The sequence below is a fragment of the Mus musculus genome, chromosome 2 (assembly GCF_000001635.26).
Source record: "Mus musculus strain C57BL/6J chromosome 2, GRCm38.p6 C57BL/6J".
NCBI lineage: Eukaryota > Metazoa > Chordata > Mammalia > Rodentia > Muridae > Mus > Mus musculus.
In genome coordinates this window covers 79,302,282-79,320,790 of record NC_000068.7, presented here as the reverse complement: position 1 = coordinate 79,320,790, position 18,509 = coordinate 79,302,282, and the positions used below count along the sequence as shown (strand labels likewise).

Sequence of the window (18,509 nt, the reverse complement as noted above, 5' to 3'; positions counted from 1 at the left end):
GCTTTCTGATTGTATATGTCAATGCAGGTGCCACCTCTGGTCTACAGTGTAGAAAAAAAATATTCAAAGTCCCCTCTGTTAATGCACAGACAGTCCCTGAGACCGGGTGTGACTGGGGTCAGCAGGACTATGCAGCTTCACAGCAGGTCTAGTATTTAACACACACTTAGGCTAGGTCAGACAGGGGGAACACACTGTTACCTGGACATCCAAAACGTTGAACAACTTATCATCTTGAGGGAGAAAAGAATTTGGTACCATTATTTTCACACTAACATTTGGAGCCATGCTAATCCCAGTGTTTATAACCTGAAAAAGAAAGAAAAGAATTTTAAAAGCTTTTTTTTTTTTTTTCATAATTACAAACACAGAAATCACTGAGCCGAGGCGAGCATTTACCAGCCAGTAAAGGGTGTGTAGTTGGCAGATACATAGCAAAGCAGACAGAATAACCATAGTAAAATTTTGTTCTAGTTTAATCAGTTCCAATTCACATTATTTTGAGGTTTTGTTTTTTTTTTTTTTTGGTTATTTGTGTGTGTGTGTTTTTAATGACTGTATTTTATGGCAAAACCAGTTTTAAATAAGAGCTGACAAGTTTGAGGTCATCTTGAGCTACATAAGAGACCCTGTCTCAAAATACAAAACCAAAGAGAGGTTAATGTCTATTTAAAATTATATATTTAAAGGATCTACTGTGAGGTTGACCAGATGTCTATTTTTAATCAGGTTAATTATGATGCTATAATGTTTAAAACTTAAGAAATGACATATTACTTGGCTTTAAGAAAACACAACATGTTCTTAATCCTCAAAGGCTATCTAGGTGATGGTATTTTAGTCCCTAAGTGTGGAGATTACAGATCTGTGAAAGGGGGGGAGTGTTGAGACAAAAGTCTACCTGCTCAGGAGCTTAATTATAAAACCAATACAAATCATGAAAAAGGTGTGCCACCGGACCTAGATGAAAAAGGATGACAGACAGACCTGAAGTCAGAATGCAGATGACATGGGTGACCAAGGGTGGCCCTGAGCCTGGGAGAGCTGCTGGGTCATAGCAGCTTGGACAGAGGAATACGTGACTAGAACACGGAACTACCGACAAGCCACTACGTACAGTGTCTCATCCCAACGGTAGTAGACCGCTGAGGACCCTTCTGGCCTGAGCATACTCTCAACACGTGTTAGAGCTGCAAGAGTCTCCGTTTTGCTTTGACTCCATCACACTTTAATTACAAATATTTAAGTAGTGATTGCAAAGTAATGAATGGCTGGCATTACAGTATGACTTGGTTTCTGTCTTAGTTTATCAAAACACTCCCGAGATCTCATGAGCATTTCTAATGATTAAAAAAAACTTAGGTGATGTAGATGTGATAGGATTTCAATTCAAGGCCATTATTTTTTGAGGATCTGGGAGAAGCCCTGGGAATTTGTCGCTTCTGTAGGCACCATAAGTGCTTCTAATGCCCATCATGAAAGCATTATCTCCTCTCCTGCAGGAAATCATGGTGTTGTCCTGGTCTAAATGCCTCAAGAGAAATGTATCATAGGTTTTTCAGGTTAAGTCTCTGGCTCCTTAGAGCACTGTGTCCCTCAATTGCTGAGAAACAGAGGAACTGCCTCAGGAAGTGAAGTGTTCAAGCCATCTGAGTTTCTCTGTGTTCCTTAGAACTTGACCAGACAATTGATCTTAGACATTATTCTTGTGTATCCTAGGTAGCTGGTAAACATCATTGTATTCTGGCAACTGCCATAGCATTGATCCTGTCAATTGCCATTATATTCCATTGCCAATAAATGTATAAAAAATTGAATTGCTTCCAATAAACTTGACATAATTTTACTGTAGCTCTTCCAGTCTGTGCCTGGTTTGCATTTCTTACCAGCCATATTGGGTAAGAAATTGCTTGCGCTAGTAAAGGAGAGCACTGGCACTTTCACTATCTAATCAAGACTTGCAATCTATACATTGCTATAATACTCAAGGCTAGAACAGTGTTTTTGCTTAAAACAAATATTTTTTGTAAACATTACTTCTTATCATCTGTGACACAGCCAAATTTCTGCTTAACAGCTAAATTTTCAAAAATGAGTTTTATATTGGTACTTATGTATGTACTTGTATATGAGGATAGTACTTTTTGAACTAAAAAATATTTAATACTATCATCATAAAGAAATATTAGTATCTTTCCTAATCCTGAAGCTCAGAAGGCAAACTAATTATGTTGGTCCTCAAGAAAGGGAAGATAAATGCTTCGATGACTTGGTAATGTTGGGCCTGTTAAAGCATCTGAACCAACTCTAGATTTCCTGATTTGCCTCCAACCATGTTGTCCTTTGGCTTATCTGCCTTGAATGCATCTCCAGAAGGGTTAGGGGATTTCCAAACTCTACGTGCTTGAGGTATTCACATATCTTACTTAGAAAGTTTGGGACAAGAGAAATGGGAAAAACAATAGTAGCCTAAAAAGGAAAGGGCCCAATCACAGTACTGCAGCCCCGCAGCCAGCCATGTTCACGGAGGCAGAAGGACACTGTGAGGATAGGAATTCCCACCTGCTACCAACATCAACAAAATCAGCTTTGCTTACATGGAAAGTGAGGTTCAGCTTCTCGGCCATGCATGTTTCTGGCTCGTTTTCTTCGCTAGATCCATACACAAATGAAGTTGGGTTCACAAGCCTGATGGGAACAAGGGCAACTTGAATGTCCTGCTCTTCTGATGAGGGCCTGTGCAGTCCATCTTAGAGGCAGAGTACAGCACATTTACAAGGTAACGCAGAAACCTTTTGGTTTCCTGGTCAGATAGAAGCTCTAACGACTGATGTAACAGGAAGGCCAGGTAGCCATGCCTATTCAGGCCAATATATACACTTGCCTGCCTTCCCCACACCTGCAGGCTGGTTTCCATTTGCACTTTTTTTGGCCCTGAAACAATTCATGCAAACTTGAAAAAAACTTAGCTGAAGCCTTCTCTTTGCAGAGGTGTGGTAGCTCAATCTAACCTGTTAATTATTTGCTGATGACTGTGGGAGTGCAAAAGCCTGGTCAACAAGCCAAACACTGACTTCTACAGGCAAGAGTTTGCTAGGAGTTAAGTTTTTCAACTTTTTTTTTTTAAGTCTTGCAATTAGACTAATGTAGGGAGCAGCAAGCAGCAAAAAAAGTACAGGTCAGGGGAAGTCCCTGTCCCACAAGTCATTTATAGTCCATACTCAGCAACTAAAAAGAGATAATTCCCAATTAGGGATCTAGGAGGCAGGAAAGCTATTAGAAATAATTCAACAACACATACATGCACAGTTTAATGCTTGTTATCTTTGTCCCGATTACTAACAGGGAAAACAGAGGTGCTCATTCCATGGAAAGAAGTAAGGTGTATGCTCAATGCAAACCAATAATAAACTTTGATGTTCTCCACCACTGACTCTCACAGCCTGCTTTTCTGAGAAGGAACACTCTCTTGCTCCTTCATAAAACTGATACTGAATTCTATCAGTTATAGAAACTGACATTTAAATACAGTTGAATGCCTTCCTCATAGATGGTTAAAATGATGAAGGAATACGTTATTTTTAGAGCAATACATAAAATTCATGTATCATTTTGTTCTGTAATTCCTATCTTCTAGTGTGTTGGAAATGTATGCATGCATCTAGTAGGAAGTGGAAAGGACCTGTGAGTGCCCACCCCTAACCAAAAAGCTGTGGAGAGCTAAGGCTTTCTAGGGAGGGAAAGTCAGTATTCTTCGTATGTGCGATGGGGGGGGGGGTCTGAAAACACTTCAGTGGATGGCACCACACTCAAGAGTGTGTGAGCATCATAAATTGGAATTTGTGGGTTATTTTCTTTAAACATGACATAAATTTGGAAGCATTCAGGGAGGTAGAATAGATTTGGGAAAAATTAGGAATATGATGAAAATATATTGTACAAAACACCGATGTAATGATTATTGGGCGTGGTGGTACATATGTATAAGCCTAACACTCAGGATGCAGAGCCAGAATAACCGTCAAAAGTCCAAGAACATCCTTCTGTTCTGCACACATTGCTGGCCAGTCTGGACCACACAGAGAGAAACAACAAAACATGTCTAAACCACAAACTTCAAGTTTGAACACTTGCCAGGGGTGTGCTAGAGATTTCATCATTCCTTAATTTCAGACTCTAGCCACACATTTTCTATCTGAGAAGGATCTACTCAGAAATTACTAAGACCACCAGGAAACCATCAAGCTGGCCCCAGAGTTCTTACTGCAGAGCACTCTGAGAGTTCAAAAGAGAAAACGCTCATGTCTTAGTCATTTGCCACACGGTTAGGATGTAGGTTCTGCAGAGAAGCGGTTTAGTCAAGTGCACAGTCCTTTGTGTCACTCCCTACCACGGCCACTGGGCACTATGCCACAAGCTGCACACTACATAACTCTGAGCCCCTCCGTTGTGAGCTGAAGGATGACCATGGCCCACTGAAAGCATATTGGGGCTCTTCCAGTACAAAAATCTCTAGCAGCTGGCCTTGAGTTTGATGTAGCATCAGAGCAGATTACAGAGCGGATTAAAATAATGAATCACCAATCAAGCTGCTGTATTTAGAGGCAATCACGGGGACACAGTATCCTTTCCACTTAGACATGTTCCAACAGGCTTCCTCCATTAACATAAGAAAAAACAACAGTAGGAGAACCATCTCAATTGGGAGGCCTCCGTCTGTACTTACCCATGAACAGTCAGCATAACCTCATACCTTAGAGGTATCGTTAAGGTCACTCTGTTGTCCCTCACTTGGTCCAATTCGCCCTCGTTTTCACTGTAAAACATAGAAAGGCCCATGAAACCTCAGCATCAGAGAGCACTTACTGCAAACTATGAAGACTTAAAAGAGCTATTACTATCCAGTAGTGTTGGAGGGAAGAGGAAACGGCGGTAAAGGGAAGAGTTGGTAGAAATTGCTCTCATTATTTATACTGTTGTGATTTATAGACAATTATCAAAACAGGGCGCCATGGATCCCTTAAAGCCATCACCAGAATGGCGCCTGTCCTTTGTGTCAGCTGCTTCTTTGCACACAGAACCATACCAGGAGGCATGCACACTGATGCTGAGGTCCTCATGTGCCCTGCTGAGTGAGCTCACATCCAGGAGAAAGCTAATGTCTATCTGGAAAAGAGAGAGGAAAGAGCCAGTTTTTAACCTGAAATACATTTTTATAGTTCTTTTTTTTTTTTAAATCTCTTAAAGAAAACTGGAATATTCTAGGTATGGCAGGAGCTCTACCTCACATAGAAACTGTTGGGTTTAAGGTGTGAGAGATTCAATGCATCACTTCCAGAAACAAAGCCTCCTCTGAGTGTAAAGCCTGGCAGGCCCAGACGGACACCATTAAAGATGCTTTGACAACTTGGTTGAGGACGCTTGCCAAAAACACCTTTTTGTGTAGCAGAGGTAACATGCCTGGCAGACAGGGCCACCTGGGGTGGGGGGTTGGGGTGTTGGGAAAGAGTAAGCAGGCAAAACAAATTCTGATTGACACATTGATTTTCCTGTCTTGACATAAACAGGTTCTCTGCTCACTCCACAGCTCCCTGCCAGCCCCGCCCGCCCCCACCCTGAACAATGAACATTGCCAAGACTATAAATACAAAGATCAGACTCCAGGACAAGTTGATCTCACTTAGTTTCATAACTAAGTTTAAAAAAAGAAACATTTTTTAATGCAGCATAAAGGTAGAAAAACACATTCCAAGTAGCAAATGAAAATGTTAAATGCTTACCCTTGAGAGGCGATCCACATATATGTAACCTAGGCTGCAGGCAAGCTTCACTATGCCTGAGCTCTCAGTCACTTCGCAGTTTATTTGTTTCTCTTCCTAAAGGAAAAAAACAAAACAAAACAAAACAAAAAGATAAAACAATTAGTTTGGGGAGAAAGAGAATTAGAAATTGATAAAAATATATTTGAGGCAGTTTTTTTTTTCTTTTTAAAAGACAACCATTGTAGAAATATTTTCTTAGGAAACAATTTTCTGCTTAGCCTGGGAATTATAGTAAGTGATACAAATGTATGTGCATAGGCAATACACAATACTAATACCCGTGTGAGTTCTCTATAAACAGCTCCTGGATGTGAACTCTCATATTTAAGAGGGAATTCCTAATAAGGAAGCCACAAAGCCCCTATTTTCTTCTGTCTGTATCTGTAATGTGTTTAAAGTATTTAATTTTAGCAAGTACAATCACAGTAGAAATATATTAAAGTATAGGCTCTGAGTCCATAGAATTTACCCTCCCCTTTTGAAATAGCTTCTTGGTAATCTAGAGAAAGGGGTCAATAATCTACTTTTAAAAGGTGAATGTTGCTGGGGTTTACTGACTAGAGGATAGGGAGATCTCAAGGCAACTATCCCTGGGGCTCTCCTCTTTGTGACTCAAGCCTTCTAACAACTCACTGAATAATTTAATAATGAGTGCCATAAACACATGCATGGAGTACACACAGATACATGTCTACTCCAGGACCTGGCTTGAAAAGCAGGATTTCAACCCGGAGGAAGATTAATAGTTCTGGAGTACAGGATGAAGGCTGAGAACCATGGCTTAAAGTGTGGTGCAGGAATTCTGGGTACTTAGCTTAGCACGAAGGAAGACTATTGCTCTGAGATGAGCATCATCAGCATCTTAAAAACAGGGAAGAATTTGTGGCACTCAAAGAATCCTCTCCTAAAACTGGAAGGAAGGAAGCAGACACCTTTCCCCTTAGATCCCAACAAACTTGTGTCTCAAGGGCAGGAAGAACATCTCAAAATAATGGGAGATTGAGTGATGTCTAGACATTAAGAGGAAAACTTCAGTTGTCTATACTAAATGAGTGGAGTAGCTATGGCATTTACATTTGTCTTTAATCTTGAGTGCCTCCTACCACTGTAGTTTCTAGAACTTACCAGGTCTAAGATCTTAATGAAATAAAGGCCTGTGGGGAGTTGGACATTCAGAGTGGTTTCGTAAGCATCATCGCCAGCGTTGAACAAGGACACGTTTAGCATTATGGTCTTCATGCTCCCAACAGCAAGATAGGTTTTATTTTCATATGGCCTAAAAATTAAGGAATGGAAGTAAAAATTCTCCATCCACATATAAAATATTCATAAATATAAACTATAAACTTAGAATAACAACCATGGGATGACCTCATACAAACAGATTTAAAGTTTCAATTTCTCATATTTCAGACATGTTCAAAAAGCTTTCCCCAAATAAAAGTTTGATGCTATTACCTGTTTGATTTTTAATTAGTTATTATAAAATGGTCTTTTGTTTTAATGCCCTCTTGCTTGACTTACATTTTCCTCATTATTTTGCACAATTTTTATTTCATCTTTGAAAAGATATTGAACTAGATGCTACTCAAGCCAAAAGATTAGAAGGGAAACTGAGGAAAAGAGAGAATGAGGACAACATGGGGGAGTTTATTTAAAGTAAACGATAGAACTCCTCTGGCCTACAGGTGGTGGCACAGAGATTTGTTTGAAGGAGACTGAATTCTTCGAGTAGGTTGCCTCTGACAAGACCTAGTTCAAGTTAGAGGCTAAACCACAGAAATGCTTCAACGTCCTGGCAACTACAATATGCAGGTCACTAGAGATCTGGAGACATACAGGCCTTAGAAAAGCATCCTGCCTTTAGGGATAGAATTTCAATGAGTTTGGCTAGGCCTTGGCCACCCAATCTGTAATAATGGTAAAATGACTCTTCAGTGAAGTTTTGGATCAAGCGCATCCCATGAAATCCCTAGAATATGAGGAACTTGGAGCATAATGAAAATGCTGAAACGTACAGAGCTAGAATAATCCAAACCTTTAAGCCCTGTGCTCATCTCTGTGGTGCACAGTGTCGTCTTCTCCAGGCAGGAAAAACAACAAACCCTCATAACTTTCAGTTACTGTATGTTTTGATTTTCTAAGCTTTCCCCAGAGTCATCTAGTAATTCCAAAATTAGAAAAAAAATGGATTAATTAATTCAAACTGGAGCAGGACGTGTGCCAAAGGAACCAGGTGGAGACTGTCTAACAACAGGATGTGTAAAAGGATACGTAAGAACACATTAAGATCTCTGATTTAAAGTCATGCTTAGAGATGCATAATCACTGAGCAAAACTGAGGGTCCCAGGCAGTGAGTCGGCCACTATGTTGTTTCATCACAAAGCATGTTGTTAAAGTTCATTTACCCACCTCCCCCAAAAAGATAGAAGACCCATTTCCAAACAACTGGAAATAACTATTAGATATACACTGGAAACAACTTTGAATGACGAGCCCTTGAAGAGGAGGTGAGCACCTACTTTTGCCAGGGGTAGGAAAAGCATTGCTGTTCACTTTTCTATTCATATGATATTCAGGTTTGCTACTCCTCGAGATCTTTTTGAAAATACAGTCTGACCACTTTGGAGTCTACATGGATTGTGCCTCTGATTTCTGTTTTACATTCATTCTCTCCCCTTACTCTGCCATGTGCCAACAGTGCCAATGAAGCAATGCCCATGGCAGTGACTGTGACAGAAGAGTCCCTGCTTCTCAGCATGACACTGGGACACTCAAGGGTCCACCCTTGTTTCACCTCCCACTGCACAGGGCATCCCTTTGTTTTAGCTGCATCTACATTCAAATAGCTGCCAAACACAAGATGCTTTCTGATTTCCTTTAAGCTCGCCTCCAACCTGAGCATCATCTCCTCATTATGCACCAGCATAGCTTGTACTTGATCTTAAGACTCAGCGTAATAGCACTAACTCTCAGGAAACACTGAGAAGCACATTGTACAATATCAAATCACGGTTGTCTCTCACCACTAGTCTAAATGTTCATGGAAGCAAGAGGCTGGACTATGGATAGCAGAGTTTTTTTCAGAACCAACAAATACAGTTCTGTGGGTTTTTTGTTGTTGTTATTGTTGTTGTTGTTGTTGTTGTTGTTGTTTTAAGTGAGTATCAGATTAAAATGGCTGGGCTACATTCAAGAGGCAAGTAAAGTGCCCCCAAAATATTGGCTACATTATTCATTTTTAAAGGCTTATGAAATTTTCATAATATTTTCAATATCTATTCTGTAAAATTTCAGCTAGAGAGCATGCTTGCCTGTCCTCAATGATACAAAAATTTCAAATCGCTCATTAAGAAACTCAATGTCCAACACTATGTAGTCATGTGATTTCCACCTTAGTCCACATCCAAAAATGTCAACAGTAGCAAGGCTCCTGAAATGACCACATAAACGATGCTCTTAACTAAGGCAAAATCAGTAGTGGAAAGGAAAAGTTACTTTCCAAAATTATTTATTCTTCTGAACACCAGAGTGGATAAACAGAGTTGTAGCTTAGAGTCCTCTTTCTTCATTTAAAACCCTAAGTACATTTCTAAGAAACTAAACTTACTACTTAAAGATTTGCTCCTGTTATTCAAATCGTTTCCCATTTCAAAGCTGTTTGTATAGAAGGAAGCAAGCATCCTAAGATGCAACTTATTAACTGTGGTTAACTGAATACATGTCAGAGACTGGTGTGCCAACCAAGGAAAGACACTGTATACATGAACAATTCACCGGGGCCCCCCTAAATGACCACTGACTCCTGGAACCCACACTCGAGTTTTAGCCAGTGTGGAATCTCATACAAATGTAATTAGATGTAATCCTTGGTAGCTGCGATTTTGAATGTAGTTTCTTTTATTTAAACTTTGTGAAATTAGTTTCAATCGGTGTTTGCAAATTGCTTGTCACTTAAGTCTGTGCTCCACCCTAGTTAGCCACTTGTCTTCTTCTTTGCCCAGTCAGTGGTAAGTAGGATTTCAGTCATTTCCCATGTAGAACTATAATAGTCTCACATTGAATACACACATATACTTGTTCTGTGTATATATCCCTTTGCATTCCTCCTATCTTTTCTCCCTGTATTTCTATTTATCTTGTAAAAACATTTTTTAAATACAAGATTATACATTATGCAAAGTAAATAACAAATTATACTATAAGAGGGTGTGTTTTAACCTAGAAAAAAAATGCTGTACTAAGTGGATGCCACAGGAAACGCAGGCAGGCCAACAGAGTAGGCATCTGGAAACTCCTGTCTGAACGTAAATCATTCCTTTGTTTTTATAAATAAAGTTTTATTGAGTCTAGCCATTCTCGCTTTTGCACTACTGGTACAGATGAGCAACTGAGACTGAGTGCATTTTTTCCAAGAAATTGAAACTGTCACGTTATAAAAACCATTGGGGTGGCTCCTGCTATACAGCCCACATGACTGATGAAAACTTTCAAATTAACAAGCAACATGTGGTATTACTAGACAACTAAAATCCATTATCTTTGCTGTTGGTTTTTGTTTTGTGTTGTCTGGTTTTTGTGGACTAGAGTCATGCTATATGTAGGCCAGGCAGGCCTTGTACTTGTAATTCCATCCCATGCTCTGGCGTGCTGTAATTACAGGTATGCATCGACATGCCTGGATCCATTCTGACATCAACAGAGGGTCCTTAATCTCAGCTGGCAGAGGCTACAGGCTTTTCCCTTAGAATCCAAGTAGAAGTAGAAAAAGTAATCCAGCCCCAAGCCTTTAACCTCCCCTGTAGCACCCTGTAGAAAAGAAGAGAGAGAAATAAAGGATACCCTATGTGAACCAATTCTCTTTTCTGAGCCTTGGATTTGAGAAGCTGTGCAACAAATGAATAATAAATAACAAAGTACTCATTCTAGACCCTGGCTACCATCTCATCCTGGAGGTACTTGACGGAGTGGTCATGAGCTACCCCAGCACGAAGGAGGTGGTGTGGTTTGCTCATGTTGTGAGCCTTTGGACTTAGTCAGCAGGCTTCTCCTTGGCAGCGATTGTTAAATGGTGAGAAGAGAGCCACGCTGCCTTTTCCCTACCGTTCTATCATCCAGTTACGACCGAAGGGACTTTCAAGGTACTCTAAAAGTAAACTTCAGCTTGACATTAAAGTTTAATTAAGACTTGTACAAGAGCTGCTTAGAAATAGACATTTATAAAATATTCTGGCTTGGAACCAAAGCATTAGTCACTGAACACCTTTGGGAAAGAAGTTGGCACTTTGACAGGCAACAGAAGGTGGCAGCGTGGCATCCGCAGCCAGCTTCTGAGACAGCAGCCGATCAGAGCGGCACCAGGCTCCTGTTGTCAGCAAGACTCCCGGTTTAGTTTCCATTTTAAGCTATTTTGCACAATTACCACAATCCCAACTCCATGATTCTTAAAAGTACACCTTTCTATACATCTTCTTTAACAAGAAGCCATTGAAAAGACACCAGCCAGCGTCCTACATACCATGAAGGAGAGCCAGCTGCACATCTGGACGGGTGGCATGACTGAACCAGCGGCTTCCCTGGGACTTACAGTTCATTCTTCATGAAAACATGCATAATGCAGGCTTGAAATTTACAAAGCTGCTTAGAGTCCACATAACTGACACAAGCCCAAGTACTGTGCACACATGGAACCATAACTTAATAAGTGAATGAGGAAACGAGAAAGCTGTTACACCAGGTTCTACATTTTCTCTCAGTGAACATGACTGGATTTTACAAGACATTCACAAAACCTTAGTATTGTCAATATATTCTTTCTTGGTGCAATAAATTTGGTCTCTGAAGATTACTTAGTTTTGATCAGAATGGTAGGGACAAAAAAGGAAGGAAAGAAGGCAGGCAGGAAGGAAGGAAGGAAAGAAATAAGGAAAGAAATAAACAAGGGGGGAAAAGACAACGCAGCAAAATAAAATGTGAATGGTTAGCACAGCTTAATGCTCAAAGACACACAGCAGAATTATCTGACAAAAGAGAAGCCTTCAGCAACTGGCCTCCAGTCCAAAGTTGAATTTCATCTTCTTTTCTTTTTCTTTACTATCATCTGACTTTGTTGAATAAAAGTTCAAGGAGAGAAATGAAAAGGAACTTGGATTAGGAAGCTGGCCCGGAAGTGAGTGGACGTTAGTATCGAAGCATGAACTTCATTCTTCGCCTGCTTCGGGAGGTCAGTCAGGCTTTGATTTTACAAAGGACAGTTGTATTAGATTAGCCTGTTGAAGAGTTAAATGCATGGTGCCAGGTACCATTCACAACTTACTGTCTACTCAGAGTTCCCCACTTGATGCTACCAGAACCCCAGATTACTCAGGCAGTGGGCAGCATTTCTTTGATGTTGCAGAAGATGAGCATTGAGTTCAGCTTTGGGGAATGAAGCCTGATGGCTAACATGACCACAAAGACTCCATTCTCCCTGCGCAGTGACAGACTCGGGGGAATGTCAAGTTAGAGTAAGCATGAGAAGGGAGATTTTTTTCTGAAAAGCTTTCAAAAGAAAACACACACACACACACACACACACACACACACACACACACACACAAAGCAAACAAACACACTCTTGTTCTTGCATCCACTTCCTTTATGGGAATGTTAGCACTAAAATATTATAATCAAAAATAAAAAAACCAAAAGAACATAAAAGACAACCATATATGCAGGATTTCTGGCTGTATAACAGACCCGCAACTACCATTTCCATGCAAATATTATGCCACATATATATTTCTGTAAGTCAGGATTAGTAAAATTCTTGTTACATGAAGTTAAAAGTAGTCCTAAATGTTATGAAAGCAGTCAGAGGAGATTTTTATCACTAATTCTAGAAACATGAAGCATTGAAGAGTAAGGTCATTTATTTCCTGATCCATATGAAAGGTCTGATTGCAGATTCCTTCTTGTTGCCTAATACCTATTATTCTTGTGATTATGATAACGTGTTTGCTCACTGTTATGTTTCTGTGGGAATTCTGGTTGGTTCACTGTCCCAGGAGGTTGGACACATAGAAGGAGGCCTCAGCCTAATGGAACCAGGAGTGAGTGGGAATCAGCACTGCTTGTCAAACCCGAGTGGTTTATTATTGCAGGCTTCAGAAATTCATGTTCCTTACGGAGTAGATGCATTTACATAAAACAGGCTTCTAGATCTGGGACACATAATACCATTAGTGCCAGCAGAGTTACAGCCAGAAGAAGGCATACAACATATGGCCCCAATTTGCAGACGGTTACTGAGAAAGGAGAGAAGACACCTACATGCAGAGATGTTGTATTTTTGTCTGACACAGAATAACTTACTCAAAACACAGTCAAAAGCTTTCACCGTGGCTCTGAAAACTTAATTAGATGAGCTCTCATTTGCACATCCCCCAAATAAGTTATCATTAGCCTCATAGAAATAGTTTGTAACTTTTCAAAATGATGCAAAGGTACTGGTGCCTACTGCTTTGCACTGGAATGTATACGATTCTAAAAACAGTAGCACCTTTCATTGAACCTTCAAAGGTATCAGGTTTTGAGCTAATCACTTGTAATAAGTGCATTTTAAAAAATTTAAAATCCAATAGAGAAGACATAATTTCTACTATTTTATAGCAAGGAAAGAGGAGGTTCATAGGCTTCTCTTAAGGCGACCTTTTGGGTAAAGCAGTAGAAGTAAGAGTTGAGCCAAGTTGAATCTGATCAGCTTGACCTCCCACGTGAAAGTCACCACTGCATTGCTTGCCTGGTTTCAGAGTAATAAAGTCTTGTAGAAAATAATGGAGTAAGAAGGGTGAAATGAGGCAGGGATAAGAGGAAAGGGTACAGGAGGGCTAGCACTAAAAAAAAACATTGAAAGGCCAAATGGAAACTTATGATTGTAGAAGTTATCGAGAGAGAGAGAGAGAGAGAGAGAGAGAGAGAGAGAGAGAGAGAGAGAGAGAGATAGAGATAGAGAGAGAGAGAGAGAGAGAGAGAGAGAGAGAGGAGAAATAAAGCACCAATAGCAGAAGTAGGCTTGAGTGTGACCACCTTGAGAAGCCATGCCCAAAGATGCCAACAGTGGCACAGGTGTATGGGAGTAACCAACCATCTTCTGATTTGCTATAAGGGCCACTTCATACTATGGAACCTAAGCCTGGCAACTGAGGCCAACAACCCAAGACGCTGATGTCTCATAAGACCTAGCAAAGAATCCAGTGCTATTATTCTGCTAAATGGACAAAGTATTTAACAAATTCTCAAAAAACAAAAACAAAAAAACAAAAACCCACGAGTCTTTATGCCCATAGATCAGGACATCTCTTGACCTTAGTCCCAGGTGCTTCTTTTGTAGTAGATTGTGGTGAACACAGAAACTCACAACTGGTCAACCTACAGAGAATAATACCTGGCAGTTTGCTCAGTCCCAAATGAGACACCTATATCACATTATCTTCTTCCAGGAAGAGGGAGCACAGAAACACTTTAAGAACCAGAGGCAGTGGAGAACTACTACAGAACAGTGTTTTCTGGACACAACAAAGCAATTGCACATGAGATCTGACTGCAGCTATGACTGCATGCACAAGACAGAGCAAGCCAGACAAAAGTCCCTGAATGGGTGGGGAAAGTAGGCACACCAGGACCTGCCCCTAAGGTGAGGAGCTCTTGGAAAAATCAATGGCTGCTAGGAATAAGCCTTATTCAATAATGTGGCCCCTGAGGAGATACCCACATTCCAGTAGATGAGATTACACCTAAGCACACACTGTGTACACAAAGTGAACTACATGAATTAAAAAACAGTAGAGAAGAGACACTTGAAATTTAGAAGAAATTTGGACAGGATAGCAGTAGGTGAAGCAGGAGTTGGAGGAGCAGCAAGGCTATATTTAATCGAAACACATATGCATGTATGAATTATCAATCAATCTTTAAAAGTCAACTTATAGCTCTGTTCATAGTGAAGGTTTCTTTCTTAAATCCGATGACTATGAATGAGCAGTTTCTGGGCCTTAGGATACACATTTCCTTTTTTTTTTTTTTTTAGTTTTTGAGGAGTTTATTTTTGGGTTTGTTTGCATATATGTGTTAGAAACACAAATACCCACATGGACTCAGATATATGAGTATCAGTCTTAGTGGCCCACTGTGGATGTTGGGAAGTGAACTTGGGTCCCCTGCAAGAACTGTACATGCGCTCGTAACCACTGAGCCTTCTCTGTAGCTCCTGGAAGTGGAGTTTTTTTTTTATTAGGTATTTTCCTCATTTACATTTTCAATGCTATCCCAAAGGTCCCCCATACCCACCCCCCCAATCCCCTACCCACCCACTCCCCCTTTTTGGCCCTGGCGTTCCCCTGTACTGGGGCATATAAAGTTTGCAAGTTCAATGGGCCTCTCTTTGCAGTGATGGCCGACTAGGCCATCTTTTGATACATATGCAGCTAAAGACAAGAGCTCCCGGGTACTGGTTAGTTTATATTGTTGTTCCACCTATAGGGTTGCAGTTTCCTATAGCTCCTTGGGTAATTTCTCTAGCTCCTCCATTAGGGGCCGTGTGACCCATCCAATAGCTGACTGTGATCATCCACTTCTGTGTTTGCTAGGCCCTGAGGATACACATTTCCAATAGACATTGTGGATATTTTCCTGGACATGACTCAGGACCACATCCTAAGAAACACCACCTTATGTTTGGCCAGATGCTATTTAAAATCATAGGCTTGATATTTAATTGGAAAAACACTTCTGATTAAAAATGCTAAGTAGACAATTACTTTGCAAGAAACAAGAAAAAATGAATTAATGATTCTATCTATTATTTGAATAAGTTGAAATCGTTCTTAGTGACATTTTCTCGTAAACTTTGAAATCTCATTTCTCATGAAGATTAGCAATGAAGGAGGAGCAGGAAGATACAGAGAACCCAAATGCAAGCACAGGGAATCACTTCATCTATGGCTTCGCAAATCTCCCTCTTTGCACATGCACCTGCACAACGACTTTTTATCAAAGTCTCTTGATAAACCAAAAACCTACATATCTTAGAAAAAATACTCAAATGGAAAATTATATATTCCCAAACTAATAGACCCACAAAGTCACACCATGCTCTGATACACAAAGCAGGTACTCAATTACCTGAGTGAGCCAACTGAATCACTTGTAAGCACTAAGTTCCTTTACCAGTCAAGGGAGGGCTCCTTGCCTCTGAACTATAGATACCCATGGCTATGCTAACATTGCCTGACTGAGAAGAATTCTACTGTTTTTAAGATCCTTGAATAAAATGACTCTCAATGTTTGTTCATCCTGTAAAATTTACATTTCTCATCCCTATGCCATCTCTAATGTGTAGAGGGAATTCTAAATGTGATATTGAGAGTGATTTTCAAGTAAGGAGCCATGTACCAGAGCTCCATTTTCTTAGGTAAGATTCCTATTGCTGTGATAAAACATCATGACCAAAATCAACTTGGGGAAGAAAGGATTCATTTTCTCTTATAGCTTGTAGTCCATCATCCAGGGAACTCCAGACAAGAACCTTGAGGCAGGAGCTGATGCAGAGGCTATGAAAAAGAGACTTTGTGCAGCCTGTTTTCTTGTAGAATCCAGGACCACCAGCCAGCCCAGGGACGGCACTTGTCCACACTGGCTAAGCCTTCCCAAATCAATCAGTCAATGAAGAAATTCGTCACAAGCTTGCCTGTAGGCCAATCTTGTGGAGCCATTGTCTATTGGCACTTCCTTTTCCCCAATGCTCTTCTTGAGTTAAATTGACATAAAACTACATAGTTGCATGGTTTGCTTATGTCCCACCTTCTAATCTAGTTTCTCATTCCTGCTCCTGGTCACTCTGTATCCTTAACCTTTTTTCATTTCCCATTGTCTATAGATGTGCAAAGCAAATTGAATGTAGGAAACCTCTACATGATACATAATTGCAGTTTTTTTCCATTAAAAAGTAACAGTAGACATTCCTATTTACCTAGTTCTTCCTCTATGACAGATGCTATTCTAAGCACATTGTATTTTCTTCTTACTCTATGAATTTAGAACAAATTAGTTTACTCTTTTTCAAGTTTGTCAAAATATAGTATTTTGCATATCAGTTTGAATTGCATAACCCATTTTCTAGCCATAAAGTATACTAACCATTGTGTAGTAAAGTTTATTTTTTCCAACTAAACTCTTGTTACCAGGCCTTTAAAATGTTAAAATATAGTTATGACTGTGATAATGATATCTCAAGGCACAGTTAAATCCTGAAATACCTTCTAAGTTACAACAAAAGACTTAAAGCAGACTTCATAAAATAATAGGGATGCTCATATGCTCTCATACTTTAAAAGATGATAGTGCATATATATATATATATATATATATATATATATATATATATTTGATCATTCATTTTACATGTAAAATGAGTGATATAAGCATCACTCAGTCCCTCACAGCAAAACATTATTATTTAGCAAATTTTTAAATGATGCTGACGTTCGAGGGTGAGATCCCCTGTTGCTAGAACCCACATGCATTTACCCTTTTTGCTCTTTTGATGAAAAACAGAGTAAACTATACTTACTTCAAAAATCCAACTTTTGCAGAAACTTGGAGATCAGCAGAGCAATTTTCATAGGCACAAAACCTTGCAAAGTTTATCTGGAAATAAAACATGACAACGTTTATTTTAATTCCTATGTATTTAAAGAATGCGGCACCTGTGCTTGACAAAAATAAAAGTCACACATTAAATTACAACTTATGCATCCCCAAGGTTCAATCTGAGAATTAGACAGGAGGTTCAAATACATAGTTTCAGAGCTATAGAAACTCAATTCTTCTGGTGGATTCCAGGCCTAAATTTGTTAAGTCAAATAAGCTTTGAGAAATTATATTAAAGACACTATACAGATATTTATAATATTAGCTGCAAATATATTCCTAATCTTCCTTTCCACAACTTTCTCATGCTACGCTCTAATCAAATTCATTATGCAAAAATAAAACATCTATTTTACTTTGGCATGGGGTGGGCAGCGACTTATTACATCTATATGTAGAAACTGAGAGGCAAAACTTTGTGGAAACATTGAACAAAATTAAACGGTAGACTGTTGTGAAGTTTGTTCAATTTATTAAGCTCTAATCATTGAAAAGGATCCATGTATACTATGGAGTTTGCATGTATGTCTCAGGAAGATGTGAAGTATACACTATGTAAAAGCAAATAAATAAAAACATTAAAATAGCTCAGCACAATAGGAATAGGTGGCAAGAGGAAATATTTTTTTTAAGAAGGGGGATCTAGAGAGTGAAGAGAAAAACAAGACACAGGAAGTGGGAAGTGAATAGTCATGTGACATAATAGAGCTTAGTCCACCCACATGGGGAAGTTGAAGTATACATACATATTCCACCAAAGGATTAAGTCAGTATGATTTTCATTCTATTATTCCTAATTGGAGAGCACATGGGTCTAAAAACCAAAATATTGATTATAAATTGCTAATAATTTTTCCTGTGTGTTTACAGTATTGGTATTTAAAATTATTGAAGGCATTGGAAAGTAATTGATAATGAAAGCTGCAGTTCAATAGAAAAATCTTTAAAAAGCCCAACTCACTCCCATAATTTCACGTAAGAATCGAGAAATTTGCTCT

General features: G+C 39.5%; 1 protein-coding gene across 1 annotated transcript in view; it reads right to left on the bottom strand.

Moving 5' to 3' along the window:
• The window catches only part of Itga4 (integrin alpha 4), a 77,689-nt gene that overhangs the window by 12,324 nt on the left and 46,856 nt on the right, over positions 1–18,509 (bottom strand). Inside the window, exons 17-23 of the mRNA NM_010576.4 lie at positions 17,432–17,508; positions 6,948–7,098; positions 5,781–5,876; positions 5,087–5,166; positions 4,727–4,816; positions 2,598–2,688; positions 202–309 (exon numbers count right to left, since the gene is read on the bottom strand). Coding sequence (NP_034706.3) covers positions 202–309; positions 2,598–2,688; positions 4,727–4,816; positions 5,087–5,166; positions 5,781–5,876; positions 6,948–7,098; positions 17,432–17,508 — 693 coding nt within the window. The remainder of the gene's footprint in view (positions 1–201; positions 310–2,597; positions 2,689–4,726; positions 4,817–5,086; positions 5,167–5,780; positions 5,877–6,947; positions 7,099–17,431; positions 17,509–18,509) is intronic.